Source organism: Littorina saxatilis, linkage group LG17 (genome assembly GCF_037325665.1).
Source record: "Littorina saxatilis isolate snail1 linkage group LG17, US_GU_Lsax_2.0, whole genome shotgun sequence".
Taxonomy (NCBI): domain Eukaryota; kingdom Metazoa; phylum Mollusca; class Gastropoda; order Littorinimorpha; family Littorinidae; genus Littorina; species Littorina saxatilis.
The window spans coordinates 24,714,991-24,731,681 of record NC_090261.1 but is presented as its reverse complement, the minus strand read 5'-3'; the positions used below and the strand labels follow the sequence as shown (position 1 = coordinate 24,731,681).

Genomic DNA, 16,691 nt, shown 5'->3' with positions numbered 1-16,691 from the left:
TTTCCCTTTTCTGAAGTTGGTTTTAATTGGGCTCGCTGCTCTATTTACTGCGCCTGGCTATGACCCTTGCTGCCTATCTGCCTTTTCGTTTGATGAATGAACACCACCCCAAACACCCCCCCCCCCCCCCCCCTTACACACAAACACAGAACCCCAGCCCCTTTCTTGTTGTTGTTGGGTTGGTTTTTTTGCCTCGCAAGGTTTCAATCTGTGTCACTGTCAAGATTGTTTGGATGGCACTTCGGGTCTAGAATTAGTTCAAGATGATTATTTTGAGAAAACTGGTAGTTTTTGTGGAAGGCTTGCGGAGAGAATGATTTTAATGATATATTTACCTGAGTATATCTCACCGTTCATTGCAAAACGTGTGAACACTTACGAAATATATACACCCTCGACAATTTCAAAGAGTCATTACGAAAGCGGCATATGGCGGGTTAAAACCGGTCATACACGAAAAAATCTACTCGTGCAAAAACATGAGTATACGTGGGAGTTTCAGCCCACGAACGCAGGAGAAGCAGAAGATTACGTGACAATGTTCGATTTAGGTTGGGAGGATTGGGGCACAGACCGTTTGATCAGTCGTGTATCCTTGGCATTCGATGTCATTAATCCAACAAATAAGCCCACAAATTTGTGGGGCACATTTCCAGTTTGTGGACCACAAAAATAAGCCCACAAATTTGTGGGACACATTTCCAGTTTGTGGACCACAAAATGAAGGCCAAAACAAAATGTGGGGCACAAAATGTGCGCCATAAAAATAAAGGCAAATAAAAGTAGCCCTTAAATAAAATATGAAGCAAGTTTTTGTGGACCATAAAATTCGATTGATCACTTTCCCGAGAAGTCGGTTTTAAGACACAATAAAACGCTCTTCCTTAGTGGAGTACATGAATAGTATTGATGACAAAAAACATGGCGGCCGTCGTGACTGATATTATTGAAAACAATCTAATATTTGGCAGTTCAACACGTCCACCAGAGAAATATACCGACAAAGAAGTTGAAACACCGACTACCCTTCTGAAAGAATTCAATCGGGATGTGAATAATACAGCTGATTTTGGACACGGTCTGCCTTGAATGGGGAGGTTGGCGATGAATCGCACTGTTCTACACTACTCTCACTGATTTTCAATCATCGGTTTGGATCAACAAGCAGGTAAGTTATTGTTTTTAAAATCCAAGACATGACCATAGCAAACGTGGCCTTTGTAGAACTGAGCAAGATTCATCTGTTGTGTATGTGTGTGTTAATGAGTAACTGGATGTGACTGTGAGTGTGAGTCACAGAGTGTGTGCTTGTTCTGTTCTTTTTTTTACTCAAGTTTAGAAAATGCTTGATCTTTAATCTGTATGCACATAATCAAATGCTGCTGTATCAGTGTATGAACTATGGTTGTAAAAGAATAAACAAAACAATTACTGAATTAGTGAGTGATTTTGCTCTGAATCGTCTGATAGTGAAGTTGAAATAGTACTTATTTCATTTTCAAGACATGTTAATAGTTATGATAATATTGTTATGGTTGTTTTCAGGCCTCCCGAGAAACCAGAGATGATGTGCATCATTCATACAGCTCCTGTCTTCCCGTTCCAACAGTTTACCTTTAAACATGGATGCATACATGTACTGGAGAGATATCAGGATGACTTGGCGTGGTGCTTTACATTACAGACTACTCCTGAAGAGTAAGTTACACATTTCTTTACCACTTACAGCTTTTGCTTGTCAAATCTGTATGGTAAAATATATGTAACATTGGGTATTGGTGATGGTAGTCTGAAGCTATAAACATGTACTGATGTAGATCATTCAGCAGTCTTTTGTTCTTTGTAAATTGAATAACAAGTACTTTGTAGATGAAATTATTCATACATGTATTTGAAGATGCATAGTAATACTGTGCATGGTAATTGGTATGATGTACTTTATATACATAATGGTACAAATATCTTTATTTTCTCTCTCCTTCCCATCTTAAAGTTTGTTGCAACCCTATACTCATAAAGTGCATTATACTGTTTGTATGAACATTGAACTATTGTGATGCATGCAAGAAAGTAAAACATGAAATAGCTAGAATGAAAGATTTACTCATTACTGGAATTATTTTAAATACAGTCAGTCCTTTCCTTGGTTCACAATCACAGATCTGGCAAGTTGTTTTTTTATAGTTTTTTTTTTTTACATGGAATAAGAGTTACAATGTAAATTGTAATACCGCCTGTGTACTTGGATACCTACTTCTACATCCAACACCCTGACTGCCCCTGCGCAGAGTTAGAATTTTCTGAATGAATTCACATCACATTTCTCAACAAAACTGTAAGGTGTCAACGCTAAATAGGGAATGTGTGTGGGATGAAGGCTCATGCTGAATTTAAAAAAATAGTAACTTTCCATCACATTCCAGAAAAGCCGCTCACATCAGCAGCATAACAAGATATCATGTCGTTAGAAAGGTTCTTGTGAGGAAGTCTTTTTAATTTTAAGATGAAAGATTATCTTTTTAATTTTAATGATGAAAGTATATATCTATTATATCCATGAAATAAATGGTTTTCACAGGAAGAAATGATGGCACCTGTAATATTACAGAATAAGGTTTACAGTTTAGTTCATAGTTGTCACTGTCAGTATCACCCCCACCATTCTCCATCCCACTGATCTTGTGAAGAACAAGTATTACCTCCTACCTACCTTCCCGCACCCCACACCCTCTTCTCGATACCCAAAACATATCCCCATCAGTGCACAGCAAAGTCTGGATGTGCTCAGTAATACATTTTCTGTATTTTCCAGGAAGTGAGGTGCCGAGATATGATGTGCAGGCAGCTTGCAGAGTAGTGCCTGGCTTTGCTGAGGATGATGATCAGATTCAGTCCATTATGTGCTGACGGAGCTACCAGAACTGCTTTAATATAGTCCATCTGAATATGCTGACACTTACAGAGGTTTTCTGTTGCCTTTGTGGTGAAATGAACATGTAACACATTAACAATAACATTCTACACAAATAATGTGTGGTGCGATGTGGATCAAAGGGTACATTTTGACTTATAAATGTAAGTTGTCAATTCAACTAAATACAGGTAGTGTTTGGTATGCAGATATTTTCTTACAGCAAACAGCGGTTTGTTTGTTTTTACTACATAAAGTGATATTATCTTAGACTTTTATGTTGTTTGAGTGCTTTAAGTTAAGTTGTTCACAGGCAGTATTTTACACACAGGCTTAGCTTTGGGAGATGTGTGTGTATGTTTCGGTCAATGCGTGTTCATGTATAGACTTTGTTTGCAATATTAGAATTTAGATCTGTTAATTGCATTATGCACATGAAATGTGTTAACCCATGAATTTTTCTTCCTTTGAATCCTAGTCAGTACTTTATCTTGTTTAAGATTTTCATTGATTCTGTTTTTGGGTCGTTCTGGTGCATCCTGGATGGTTCAATTCATTCTTATGTTGTGCTGAAATGTTGCTTTTGTAATACAGTTTGCCAAGATTGTGTCTTTCACTTGGATGTGGTGAACTTATTTTTTAAAGGCCTGCTCTGCCTCATTAAAACACTTCACCTCACTGTGTCAGACCTTCATCAGGCTTTTTGCATGGGATAAGAAAATCCTTCCACTTGGTCACATAGCTAAAGTCAGCACCCTGACTTCTTAGTGTGGTGATGTCTTTTCTTATTAATTTATTTCCCCCAAAAGGTATAAGAGTTTTAAACAAAATTATGTCTTACAGCTACAGTGGAACCCCCCTTTTAAGACCTCCAAAAATCTGAGAAAATCAGGTCTTAAAAAGGAGGGGGTCTTAAAATGGAGGTAAAATTTAAAATTTACAGAGGTTATGAACAGAAAGTCTGAGAAAACAAGGTCTTAAAATGGAGGGGGTCTTAAAAGGGGGGTTCCACTGTATGACTATTGGGGATTATGTGTTTGTAAAGATAGAGCTGAGAATCCTACACCGAATTCTGTGCATAGAAGGCGGCCTGAATCTTGACCCACACTGCTGGCATGACCTTCATAGCTGCATTCAACGCTTTACTTTTACCCTGGTAACTTTACGGTTGCTCTCTCTGGATTGAGCATTTTTTATTTCAACCAAGGGGAAAAATTAAATGCCTCTGTAGAGATTCGAACCTAGGACCTAGATTTTCAGGCAGATGTCCTAACCACTACGGTAGTTTTTTTTAATTGTAAGATGGATATATATGTCTAGCGGATGCAGCTACATGTACAAATGTGCCAAATTAGAACTTGCATTCTCAGCCTATAATCTTTGGCCATTCATGCGAGTCGAGTACTAAATATTGTGAATGCATGTGAGACTGCCTTGTTTTACTTTTGTGAAATGTGTGAACTCACTTTGTTTACATCTTTGTGTTAATAAATGCAGTTTATCAGTTACCTCTGTTTGTTTCTTCTGCAAGTATGTCAAATTGCCCACACACACCCTCATGCGCACACACACACACACAAAATCAGATCTCAAGTGTAAGTATTCTTTTTGCAGTTTTATTTTAATGCCCATAATCAGTCAAACAAATATATCATCACACTTCGTCACTTGCACCTAAGCTTAAAAGTAGCAGTCCTGCATACATATGTAATGTGTAAATGTTTCAGGTCACCATCTGTCCTGGCTTGAACATGCAATAAGAACACCTCTACACAAACACATGTACAGTCAACCGGCTAGCTGCTTCCCTGAAAGGCATATTTTTCTATGAATTAATCGATTTTCCGCAGACAGCAGCCAGGTAGTGGATCTTTAGTATATGTCCAAGCAGACGGTTGATCTTAGTACAACACATCAAGGAAATATTTTTTAAAAACAGATCCAACATCTAATCTTCCAAAGTTCATAATCAATAAAGAAGAAAGGTATGTTACTGGAACCCTTTATTTATGATTTAAGGCAATGTGCGGCAGTAAAATTACCAAACTTAAACTTGAAGAATACAGTCAAGGAATAACTTAGTTTTCTGGGTAGTTATTGAAGTGACTTATTAAAATGAATGAAAACATTGTGGATGGATATTGACGGCTGTTGCGATGAAAACTGGCATTTACAGCGTCAAATGGAATTTCTAGAAAACGGCTTTACAGCAACATCATACATCAGAAATTCATAATATTTGGCACAAGGATACACATGTATTATATCTACAATCATATAGAACGTGTTTGTTTTTTTAAACAACTACAGTTGAATTTAAATTAATTATTGTAATGAATCTTTCTTTCTTTATTTGGTGTTTCACGTCGTTTTCAACCATTCAAGGTTATATCGCGACGGGGAAAGGGGGGAGATGGGATAGGGGAAAAGGGGGGAGATGGGATAGAGCCACTTGTTAATTGTTTCTTGTTCACAAAAGCACCAATCAAAAAATTGCTCCAGGGGCTTGCAACGTAGTACAATATATGACCTTACTGGGAGAATGCAAGTTTCCAGTACAAAAAACTTAACATTTCTTACATACTGCTTGACTAAAATCTTTACAAACATTGACTATATTCTATACAAGAAACACTTAACAAGGGTAAAAGGAGAAACAGAACCGTTAGTCGCCTCTTACGACATGCTGGGTAGCATCAGGTAAATTCTTTCTCGTCCCAACCAATATGGGACTCCCCCTAACCCGCGGGGGGTATTGTAATGAATATGCAGTGAGAAATTCGTTCATTCTTATGACAAAAGATATCAAAATTCAACTGTAGTCTGTTGTAAAAAAATCGTTCTATATGATTGTTGATACGATACATGTGCATCTTTGTGCCAAATATTAGGAATTTCTGATGTATTATGTCGCTGTTAAACTGTTTCCTAGAAATCCAATGTAACGACTGTTTCCATAGCAACGGCACTCTATGTCGATCAGTATTCACAATCCTCCGAAAGCGGCGTATGGCTGCCTAAATGGCGGGGTAAAAACGGTCATACAGGTAAAAATCCACTCGTACAAAAACATGAGTGTACGTGGGAGTTTCAGCCCACAAACACAGAAGAAGAAGAAGAAGTATTCACAATTGTTCTATTTATTTTTATGTCACTTCCCAGAAAACCAGGTTATTCCATGTATTCTCCAAATTCAATTTTACTGCCGCACATTTCCTTAACAAAATGTAAGATTTACTGTACTTTGACCGAGCAATTTTTGTAAGTGGACAGGCCTTAGTTTTATTTTGGTGGCATAATTCAATGCGCTTCGTCAAAATGTCTTGAACTGAAACCAAAAGCAGATGCAAGACTTATGGTCAGTTCGAGTTGTCTCCCGTACTCCTAACTTTAATGTGCTGCAGACAGGTGTGCCCAAACAGCCCATATCACAAACGGTTTGGAATTCCCGAAAACACAAGATCCGCACTGCACAACTTCAGTGCACAAATACGCGAGAGTGCTCGGTCGCTTTTTGAAAATGTGTATCTTGAGAGAAAAATATAGAATAGTGCGCTGTCCGAAGGAATAGAGTTCTTATAGGACAATGACAGCGCTCAGTTCAAAACGATAGGACATGATCACATCTGACCGCCATGCGGCTATGTGAATCAGACATCTGAGCCTTTCAATCCGTCTATGTCGGACGCCTGACGACATCCCCGAGGCTTTTAAATGAAATAAGACCATACGGGCACTAATAGTTGCATACCAAAAATGAACTGCCTCAAGGCTCTCTATGCAGAGTGGTATCTTTTTAAAGAATACATTCAGGTACAGCTTCTTCGAAAGAAAAAATAAATTCACCGCAACCACCAAAACATCTACCTCACTACAGAAAGCAGTCAAAGTGTTGATTTTTGGTCTGTGACCAAGTGGAGGGATGGTCTTATCCCATGTTAAAGGTGAGGACAACTTTTTAAATGAGGCGTAGTGGGCCTTTAAAACATTGACACAAATTTACAATAGCAACAAGTTGTAAAGCTCAGTACAACCAATACTGAGTGGACATTTACTGCCGCTGTTGCTGTAGTTTCCCCATCGATCACAGCTGGACCTGGATAGCACTGCTTTTCATCCACATTCACTGGCCAGGTCTTCGTCATCTTCTGTCCCTACTGACAAATGAATGACAAAGGAACTGATCTTAAATTCAAACACAATGACAAGAACAAGTTTTAAGTATGAGTAAGGAGTAAATTGTGTTTGTAACTGACACACACACACACACTAAACCCACATAAATGCCAAGAGCGTAAACATTCTAATTCCCTGATAGACAAGTTCCAATGCCTACTTTTTAATATGAAATATAGAAGACACATTCCCTGTCAGCGCTTGCTATCAAATTCAAAAAGCAAAGCAAAGGTCTGTAACATCAATCTGCAGGGCTAGAAAAATCTGCAGGTATTATTACTATTAATGTCTGGCAGCTCTCCTGACTGGCCAGGGAAAATCAAACACACACACACACACACACACACACACACAAACACACTTCGGTTCTCACACACAAACAGTCAGAATGTAACCAGAACTTGAGACTGAGAGGGAGGATAAAACACAATATGATCATGTAGCAGAACTCTTACCTGAATTGCCATTAGCATGAAATATTTCCCATTTGAGTCTTGACAGCCTCCCGATCATGAAGGAATCAATCTGCTTCTTCCACTGTGCCGGATCGATGCCAACCTGTAATATATAATATTGGCTGAAGTAACATTCCTCTGAGCAACAAATTTAAAACAGTTAGTTGACAGGACAAGTAGTACTAGGAGCTACATGCAGTATGATATTTAGCTATGTGGAGGAACAACAAACACACTGTCCACAGAACCAGATGAATTTACACACTGCATCCTCCCCCATAAAACAACAACAACAAAAAACGACAACAGACGACCAAACCAACATTAACGCTTGATTCTTATGATACTGTGGACAGTGGCATTGATATCTTTCTAGAATATAAAATTTTATAAGTCCTTTTACATTTAGTGAAGTTTTGACTGAATCAGTGAACTGAATCTGTTCACATAGACTGATAGAGTGACAGACATACAATGTAGACAAGTTGATGTGTGCATATATATATATACATGCATATTACATAACATGTATATATATATATGTATGTATAACATGTATGCATGTGTGTAGAGCACAAAGGAAAAAAATAATAGAACTTGACACACAGTTTCACTGAGAATGAGATATATCCTGACAGTGAGTGAGTGAGTGACTGTTTACAGCAATACATTGTACTTTATTAAACTTAAAGGTACACACTGAAAGTCATGCGCTTCTAGTATTAAAAATGATTCTAATACTGGAGGAACTGCATGATCATCTTACTGGTGAAATAAAGCTAAGAGGTTCGAGCAGTTCTGTGGTTTGGACTCTTAGGTGTTCATTATTTTATTATTATCCCTGAACATGAATTATAAAAATAAAATGAAAACACTCTTCCAGTCTTGCTCACAGTCACACACACACCTCCATATGAGTTATTCTGACCAGAACTTGAGAATGTAAGGGAGGGGAAGGAAAAAACACACTGTACATCATAACACTGACAGTTGAACATAATAAAACCTCTTCGCCTTACTCTTACCTGATTTGCGGCAGTGGCATCAAATATTTTACTTCTGTCAGTGACAGCCTCAAGATCATGCAGCAATCGGTTGGCTTTTTCAGCTGAGAGGAGACCTTGAAGTTGAACATACTAGCTCTAGCTCTCTTCTGATTGATGCCAACCTGCAAGTAAAATAATTGGGAACGGCCGATCAGAAGGTTACCTATTTGAGTATTTCAAGTTAGACTCAATCTTTAAAAACAAAAAGAATTTATAAAATATTATGATCATGCACCTTGAAAAGAGGTTGCAAAAACGTGGTAGTGATAATCTTCTTCTTCAAATTAATGAGAAAATCCCTGTACAGGGCAACTACGTGTTGGTTCAGTGAACGATACCTTGCGCCTGTGGACTGACAGTCACAGTGACACTGACAGTGACTCGAGTGAGTCGAAATGACACCTGTTGCACCACATACTACCATAAACCCACTCTCAGTTATGAAACGAAACATGGAAACTTACCTCTGGTTAATATGCAAAGGTTCGCCCGTCCCAATTCTCTCGCATTAGCAAACACCATTGCCATTGGAGATTCTGTCCAAACAGATCGCCTTCGACCGCCATTAACTAAAAACCGAAACGCAGTAGGTCTGAAAACCACGCTCAACGTCCAAAATAAGGAGGAAAAAAAAGAGCCCAAAACATTTTTTTGGCCAAAAACACTGTTTAAGCCCCACAAATATTTGTCCTTATTTTTTATGAAGCTTAATTTGTGCCCCTTATTTTATGCTCCACAAATACAGTTTGTGGCCCACAAAACCAAAATGTGCCCCACAAAAATAAGCCCAAAAATTTGTGAGGCACATTTCGCGTTTGTGGCCCACAAAAATAAGCCCAAAACGTGTGGGATTACTGACATCGAATGCCAAGGATAGTCGTGGCAAGACAGAAATAATTCTTCTATAATATAATTATGCACTCTTCACAATTTCAGAGACATAACGTGGCATTGTTTGATTCAGGTTTGGAGGAACAAGGATTAGTGTGGTCACATGCATGATGCACAGACCTTTTGGTCAGTCATGGTCAGACATAAGTGAATCCGCATGTTGGGCCATTGCCCGTTCACGTTGCTGTATCTGTGACAACCACGCAATGATAGTGCCCCACTTCAAAGATATACTTGCTGCGGTCAATTCTTTTGTCTTGGGTGGATTTGACACTCACAGAAACTGCGCTGTAACTATTGCTTGCTGCTGTAATGTTTCACCTCGACTATTGTAAGGTCATAATTATTATAGTGTGTGCACATATCTCATGTTACGGATTTTGCAGTGGTATATATAAGCAGTACTTGAACTGAACTGTAGTGAAGGGGATGAGTGGTGGCTATAGGGGAGAGAGAGAAAGAGATAAACCATCAATTACTTTTTAAAAAGTAGTGCTTTTCATGAGTCCAGCCGAGTTGTTGATGCATGGCATACACACGGGGAAAAAAAAGAGATGGAGACAGACAGTCAGACAGAGAGCGAGAGAGAGAGGGGGGGGGGGGGGGGGGGGGGGGCTCAAGTATCTCCCCGCTTCCTCTCATCTCCAACTGTCTTGTCAGCTTATGAAAGGTTTCATCGCCCCATTACCTGGTCCTCAAAGAAACCATAAAACTTTAAAATGGCATCGCTCTTTTTTCAGAGTACCTGGTTGTCTAAGAAACCGTAAAACGCTTTGAATTGTCAAGGCTCATTTTTATTGTTTGTCATTAGCCTAGTTTTAGACTGGCTCGGGTTAATTCTGAAACAGCCAAGCGGATTAAATCGTCTTAAATCGTCTCACGCTGCGCAACAGGAAAAAGATGCAAGTATGAATGAGACTATACAAGTCTAAGATCGAAACCATTATGAGGTAAACAGTCTCACAAAGGACAATTTATTGGCTTTCGAAACAGCATTTATAAACCCTTGTCTGGGCTTATAAATGTTTAGAAAGCAGTGTTCCGTTCTTGTGTATGAAAAGCATGTTACATTCTTTGGAAACACCTGAAATTGTACTGGCACGGTTGGCCTAGTGGTAAGGCGTCCGCCCCGTGATCGGGAGGTCGTGGGTTCGAGCCCCGGCCGGGTCATACCTAAGACTTTAAAATTGGCAATCTAGTGGCTGCTCCACCTGGCGTCTGGTATTATGGGGTTAGTGCTAGGACTGGTTGGTCTGGTGTCAGAATAATGTGACTGGGTGAGACATGAAGCCTGTGCTGCGACTTCTGTCTTATGTGTGGCGCACGTTAAATGTCAAAGCTGCAAACAAACGCTCTATCCCATCTCCCCTCCTTTCCCCGTCGCGATATAACCTTCGTGGTTGAAAACAACGTTAAACACAAAATAAAGAAAGAACAAACAAACCTGAAATTGTCCCTGGCTGGACAATTGATTAAAACGTTCGAGCAATGGTTTATTGCTCGTATGTAGAGGTTACATGCCGAGTCTCAGTGATTATTAAAAATAATGGTCGAAGTTTGCGGATCATGAAAAATGCGAGCTTTAGCGAGCTTTTTCATGACCGCGAACTGAGACCATTATTTTTTATAATCACTGAGACGAGGTGTGTAACCTCTTTATTCCTCCTTTCTTCAGTTATTCAAAGAAAAGAGGAGTTTTTTTGCGAAAGTTTGATCGAATCCTATTCACTCAACCAGTCAACCTGCGCAGGCGATCGATTAATGCGCGGTTGTATAGTTCCGTGCAAATCATTCCATTCTGTTAACACTTCTTGTCAGTTTTCCTATTTTGGACTAAAATCAAGTACACAGATATGCTGTTATTCTGCTGTGGCGGCAAAGGCAGATATTGTGTGTTCTGTATATGTTTTGGTATCGCTCAGGATAATGTTCTTTCGTCAAATGGGACTAGCAGACGAACTTTTGCACCCGTGTTCCAACGTTAAAAACTGTATGAAGTTCAGTTTTCTGGGGAAAATAGTGTATGAAACCGCTTTATGTTGTTTAAATTGATGAGATGTGTGCATTTGGTTGCGTGTGATCTGTTATTAAATGAAATATTGTTGAAAACTGACCGTCGGATTGCAGTCTGTTGTCGAAGAAACTGAGTGAAAAGAAATTTGAAAGGGGAACTACTCTTGTCGTTAGACAAAGTATGAGAGTTACTTGCCTTGGGAATTTGCTTGTGATGAACGTTTGTGCACTGTCACGTTTCAATATATCACTTAAGGTGATTATGAACCGGTTAATTACTACTAATTAACTAACCACACCACGATCCACTCTCGCAGTCATACAATTAAATAGAGTCAACAAAAGTATAAGTTTCAGGCGCCTGTTTATGTATAAACTCGCCACCTCCCTCGAGCCTTCACTCAAAATATGTTCCTTTTACGTTCTCAACACGTAAAAAACCCGTCATCACTGACAAAATGCCAGTAGTATATAGAAAATTATAGTAACACGCTGATCCCGTGTAAATACAGTCAAATGAGAATGTTCTGTTCAAAAAGCTCTAGTTCATGCAGGGGTCACACACCCCACGTTGTCACTACTCCAATGAAATCACAGATAAGAAAAGACAACGGTGGTCAACGGGGTGCGTAAGACACGGTGCACTTAGCTTTCTTTCTGTATGCTGGTTAGCCGGTATGCTGGTTAGCCGGGTTGCTGGTTAGCCGGTTCGCTGGTTAGCCGGTCTGCTGGTTAGCCGGTTAGCGTAGCTTCCTCAGGTCCCAGCTCCAACGTCTGCAGCTAGCAGTGTCCCGCCAAAGGCAGCCGTGCAGCAGTTACAGGAACACGAAACGAAGGCTGCAAACAGAAAGCATCGGTGCACTAAACATGTCTGCTACCCCTCACCCACCACCTTAAAACATGTCATCTTTAAATACCTCATCGAGCACGTGGGCCTGCACAAAACGGACTTTTTACAACAACAAAACAGCCATTTTCCGTCCTTCTCTCCCTATCTGCAAAAACCATATACAGATTAGTATTTTAGCGTCACAGAGAGTAAATTATGCGCTAACCTGGAAAGAACAACAGAGAGTATTTCATTCCACAACACAGACTCATCAACAGCGTTAAATAATGATTTATTACCTCAAAAGCCTATGATTGTACTCTCATGGAAGCAAAAATCCGCTTCCTCCCTGGAACAGCCTCTGTTCGTCAACAGTGACCAAAAACGTCCAGAACCCCTTGTCGAATCCTTATGCGAAAGCCATCGCCGACGAAGGAAAGTTGACGACTTGTCCTCAGCAAAATACGTGGCAGAGAGAAGAAATAATTGGTGGGAGTTCCCTTAGAGTGCCGAATATAATACTCGGTGAAAAACCATCATACTCTAGAAACTGTGTATTAGATCCTTCCCCTTCTGCCGCTGGGTGTCAAGTGCGCCGTCCTTGTGCCTCTCTCAGACAACCTAGCCAATAACACGTGACTGACCTTGTCACAAAACCAGTCCAGCTATACACAATTCTGCCTCCCCAAGCAGAAAAAAGACACGAGAAACTCAATCCCTGAAAATCCCGTGTGCGCTGTCAGCGAAAAACCGTCAGCCCTATGACAGCAGAAACCTCCACTGTAAAACTCGTGCGCAGCAAACCCTCCGTGTTCATTGAGCACTGTCAGCAAACTCTGCTGTAGCCCAATATCACGTACAGGCGCTTTCTATCATAATCGACCAAGAACAGGCACTCCACTGAGTGACTCTTTCTTGGTCTCTGTCACCCGATCGTGACATGCACAGCAGACCTAGATTCAGAAAACAACCAAACTCATGGATTTTATATGGAGATTCATGTGTTCAAGCCTGAAGTTGTTGATTTAAATGCGGTATGTTTGTATTGTTTGCTCCAGAGATGTATACTTCGTACATTAGAGCGTTCGGAACTTTTCAGTCGCAAAAGTAGTACCGACGCAGAACAGCTTCTCAACCCATTGCGCTATCGAGGATTCAGGCTGTTGCTGGGTCGTTATTTGTTTGGTTGCTGGGTGTTTATCGAAAAATAACTAGCTCTACAAGTTTACAGAGGTAAAGAAGCAGAGGGGGGAATAAGATACGGGTACCTTCAGGTCTTGAATCTAGCCACTTGTTTTTTGTTGCAGGTGCCCTAGCACAACTGGGAGTGTGTTATGTAGACACATGGATGGATTTTAAATAACTTAGTTTTTTATTTTCTATTTTTGTTTTCTTTCTGTTTTTATCTGCGAAGGAACCCTCAAATTATAAGTGACAGTGACACTCTGTAATTGCATCTATAAAAATCAACAGATTGTTGATCAGTAAACATTTATGATTTACAGGTGAAACATCTTACCATAACAGCAGCCTTAATTGTATGGTGTGTGTTTTGATGTGTGTGCAGGAATAACGAAGTGCGCAAACTGAAGTCTAAGTATGCCGCGCGCAGCCGTCGCGACAAGGAGACCAACTGGTTCACCGAACTGGCCAAGCACCTGCCCCTTCCGGCCTCCGTCTCCTCCCAGCTGGACAAGGCCTCCGTCATGAGGCTGACCATCAGCTTCTTCAAGATCTGCAACGTACTGGAGCAACACGACTGGTCTGGTAAGTGTCGAAACGACCATTTACTCCCAAACGTAGACGTGAGGGAACCTCTCACCAATGTAGATACGAACAAACTTTTCCCCTAAGTAGACGTGAGGAAACTTCTCCCCAAAGTAGACGTAAGGTAACCTCTCCCCAAAGTAGAGGTGAGGAAACCTCTCCCCAATGTAGATACGAACAAACTTCTCCCCTAAGTAGACGTGAGGAAACTTCTCCCCAAAGTAGACGTAAGGTAACCTCTCCCCAAAGTGGAGGTGAGGAAACCTCTCCCGAATGTAGATACGAAAACACTTCTCCAACACTTCTCCCCTTAGTAGACGTGAGGAAATCTCTCCCCAATGTAGTCACGAAAAAACTTCTCCCCAAAGTAGAGTGAGGAAGCTTCTCCCCAAAGTAGACGAGGTAACTTCTCCACAAAGTAGACATGAGGTTACTTCTTCCCAAAGTAGACGTGGGAAAACTTCTCCCCAAAGTAGACCAGTGAAAACTTCTCCCCAAAGTAGACAGGACAAAACTTCTCCCCTGAGCAGATCAGACAAAATGTTTCCCCAAAAAATAGTGACTCACTTGGGGAATGATTCTGAAAGGACGTTACTTTGTCACTTTTGCAGGGATAGAAAGGGTGCAGGGGATGCTGTACATTCAGATGAACCTGTTTGCGGTCATGGTGATGAAGGGGGAGGGGGAGCAGAGGTTATGTTCCGGTGAAGTAGTTACCTGGGTCAATCTGGATCCAAGACTAGTTGCCAAAAGTTTCAGATGCCAAAAGTTTCAGATGCAGTGAGGGTCACCGTCAGGTTAATTTTGTTGTAGTGGTTTGGTACTGTAGTCGGATTATTTCAGTTACTTGTGTGAAATGACGTTGACAGAAGTGGGATGTTTTTGCTTGAGAATGTGTACATGCTCAAAATTAAACATTGACGGATCAGCTGTTATTTTTTATTATAAAGCGAAACAGAACTGTAAGGAAGGGGTTGGAGCAAGCGAGTTATGTCTTCAGCTGGCTGACAGTAACAAAGCCCCTCACTCCACCCCCACCCCCCCCCTCTCTTCTCCCCTCCCCTTAAAAAAAGGGGAAAAAATGGAGAGAAACAGGAAGATACAGAAAGAAAGGATGTCGACAGATATGAAGCATCCCCTGAAGCTAACAGTAACAAACAAGTAAACAAACAAATCAGCATGACTTGGACAGCAAGAACAGCACGAAGAAATGAAAAAATATAAATATGCAGGCATAATGACATAAACCACAACAGCAGCAAATAAAGTAAATGTGAAGGCTTTTGTAAAGTTATCCTCTACTCCCACGTTTCAATTGTCCTTTGTTTCCCTGTAGATGATGATCCGCAGGGCTACGGAACACAGAAACTAATTCCATTAATAGTTGTATCTGTGTCGATCTGAAATCTCACATGTCTCTTTATTGCGATGATACAAATGTAAACTGTTCGACATGATTTAAAAAGGATATGTAGGTTATATATATTTTTGTTAGTCTTTTTACATTTAGTCAAGTTTTGACTAAAAGTTTTAACATAGAGGGGGGAATCGAAACGAGGGTCGTGGTGTATGTGTGTGTGTGTGTGTGTGTGTGTGTGTGTGTGTAGAGCGATTCAGAGTAAACTACTCGACCGATCTGTATGAAATTTTTCATGAGAGTTCCTGGGTATGATATCCCCAGACATTTTTTTCATTTTTTCGATAAATGTCTTTGATGACGTCATATCCGGCATTTTGTAAAAGTTGAGGCGGCACTGTCACACCCTCATTTTTCAATAAAATTGATTGAAATTTTGGCCAAGCAATCTTCGACGAAGGCCGGACTTTGGTATTGCATTTCAGCTTGGAGGCTTAAAATTTAATTAATGACTTTGGTCATTAAAAATCTGAAAATTGTAATTAAAATTATTTTTTTATAAAACGATCCAAAATTACGTTTATCGTATTCTTCATCATTTTCTGATTCCAAAAACATATAATTATGTTATATTCGGATTAAAAACAAGCTCTGAAAATTAAAAATATAAAAATTATGATTAAAATAAAATTTCCGAAATCGATTTAAAAACAATTTCATCTTATTCCTTGTCCGTTCCTGATTCCAAAAACATATAGATATGATATGTTTGGATTAAAAACACGTTCAGAGAGTTAAAAAGAATAGAGATGTAGAAAAGCGGGCTATCCTCCTCAGCGCAACCGCTACCGCGCTTTTCTGTATTGTTAATTTCACTGCCTTTGCCACGAGCGGTGGACAGACGATGCTACGAGTGTACGGTCTTGCGGAAAAAATGCAATGCGTTCAGTTTCATTCTGTGAGTTCGACTGAGCTTGACTAAATGTTGTATTTTTGCCTTACGCGACTTGTTTTTGTTTGTGCTAGTTCATGGTAACTAATTTTTCAGTAAAAAAATACTTTCTGAAAGCTGTTCTAGTTTCCAAGTCTCCTAAGGAATTTGAGAAAATGAGCGCGCACGGGGTGCAAGAAGCGGCGGGGTTAAAGGGTGGGAAATGCAGCGATAACGAACTAGAATGCTAACCAGGAAGGACAGGTTGAGTGTGAAGACTATTGAGCCCTTTACGGACATTTAACACGAAATTTG

The 16,691-nt window shown here is 40.1% G+C and overlaps 1 protein-coding gene and 2 long non-coding RNA genes across 6 annotated transcripts in view; 2 read left to right on the top strand and 1 right to left on the bottom strand.

The window, feature by feature from the left end:
- Positions 1–16,691, top strand: part of LOC138953105 (hypoxia-inducible factor 1-alpha-like) — a 78,761-nt gene that overhangs the window by 22,797 nt on the left and 39,273 nt on the right. For all 3 annotated transcript variants that reach the window (XM_070324889.1, XM_070324888.1, XM_070324890.1), the window contains exon 2: positions 13,889–14,088. In XM_070324889.1, the coding sequence (XP_070180990.1) occupies positions 13,889–14,088 (200 nt within the window). The remainder of the gene's footprint in view (positions 1–13,888; positions 14,089–16,691) is intronic.
- Positions 163–4,419, top strand: LOC138953107 (uncharacterized). 2 transcript variants are annotated; one of them, XR_011451486.1, is made up of 3 exons: positions 175–1,168; positions 1,546–1,698; positions 2,813–4,419. It is a non-coding gene; the product is annotated as an uncharacterized lncRNA (long non-coding RNA). The 2 variants fall into 2 exon arrangements; XR_011451485.1 differs by having other exon boundaries at positions 163–1,698.
- LOC138953106 (uncharacterized) lies at positions 4,514–9,483 on the bottom strand. The gene is made up of 4 exons (XR_011451484.1): positions 9,053–9,483; positions 8,568–8,710; positions 7,543–7,645; positions 4,514–7,068 (listed from the first exon to the last, which is right to left on the bottom strand). It is a non-coding gene; the product is annotated as an uncharacterized lncRNA (long non-coding RNA).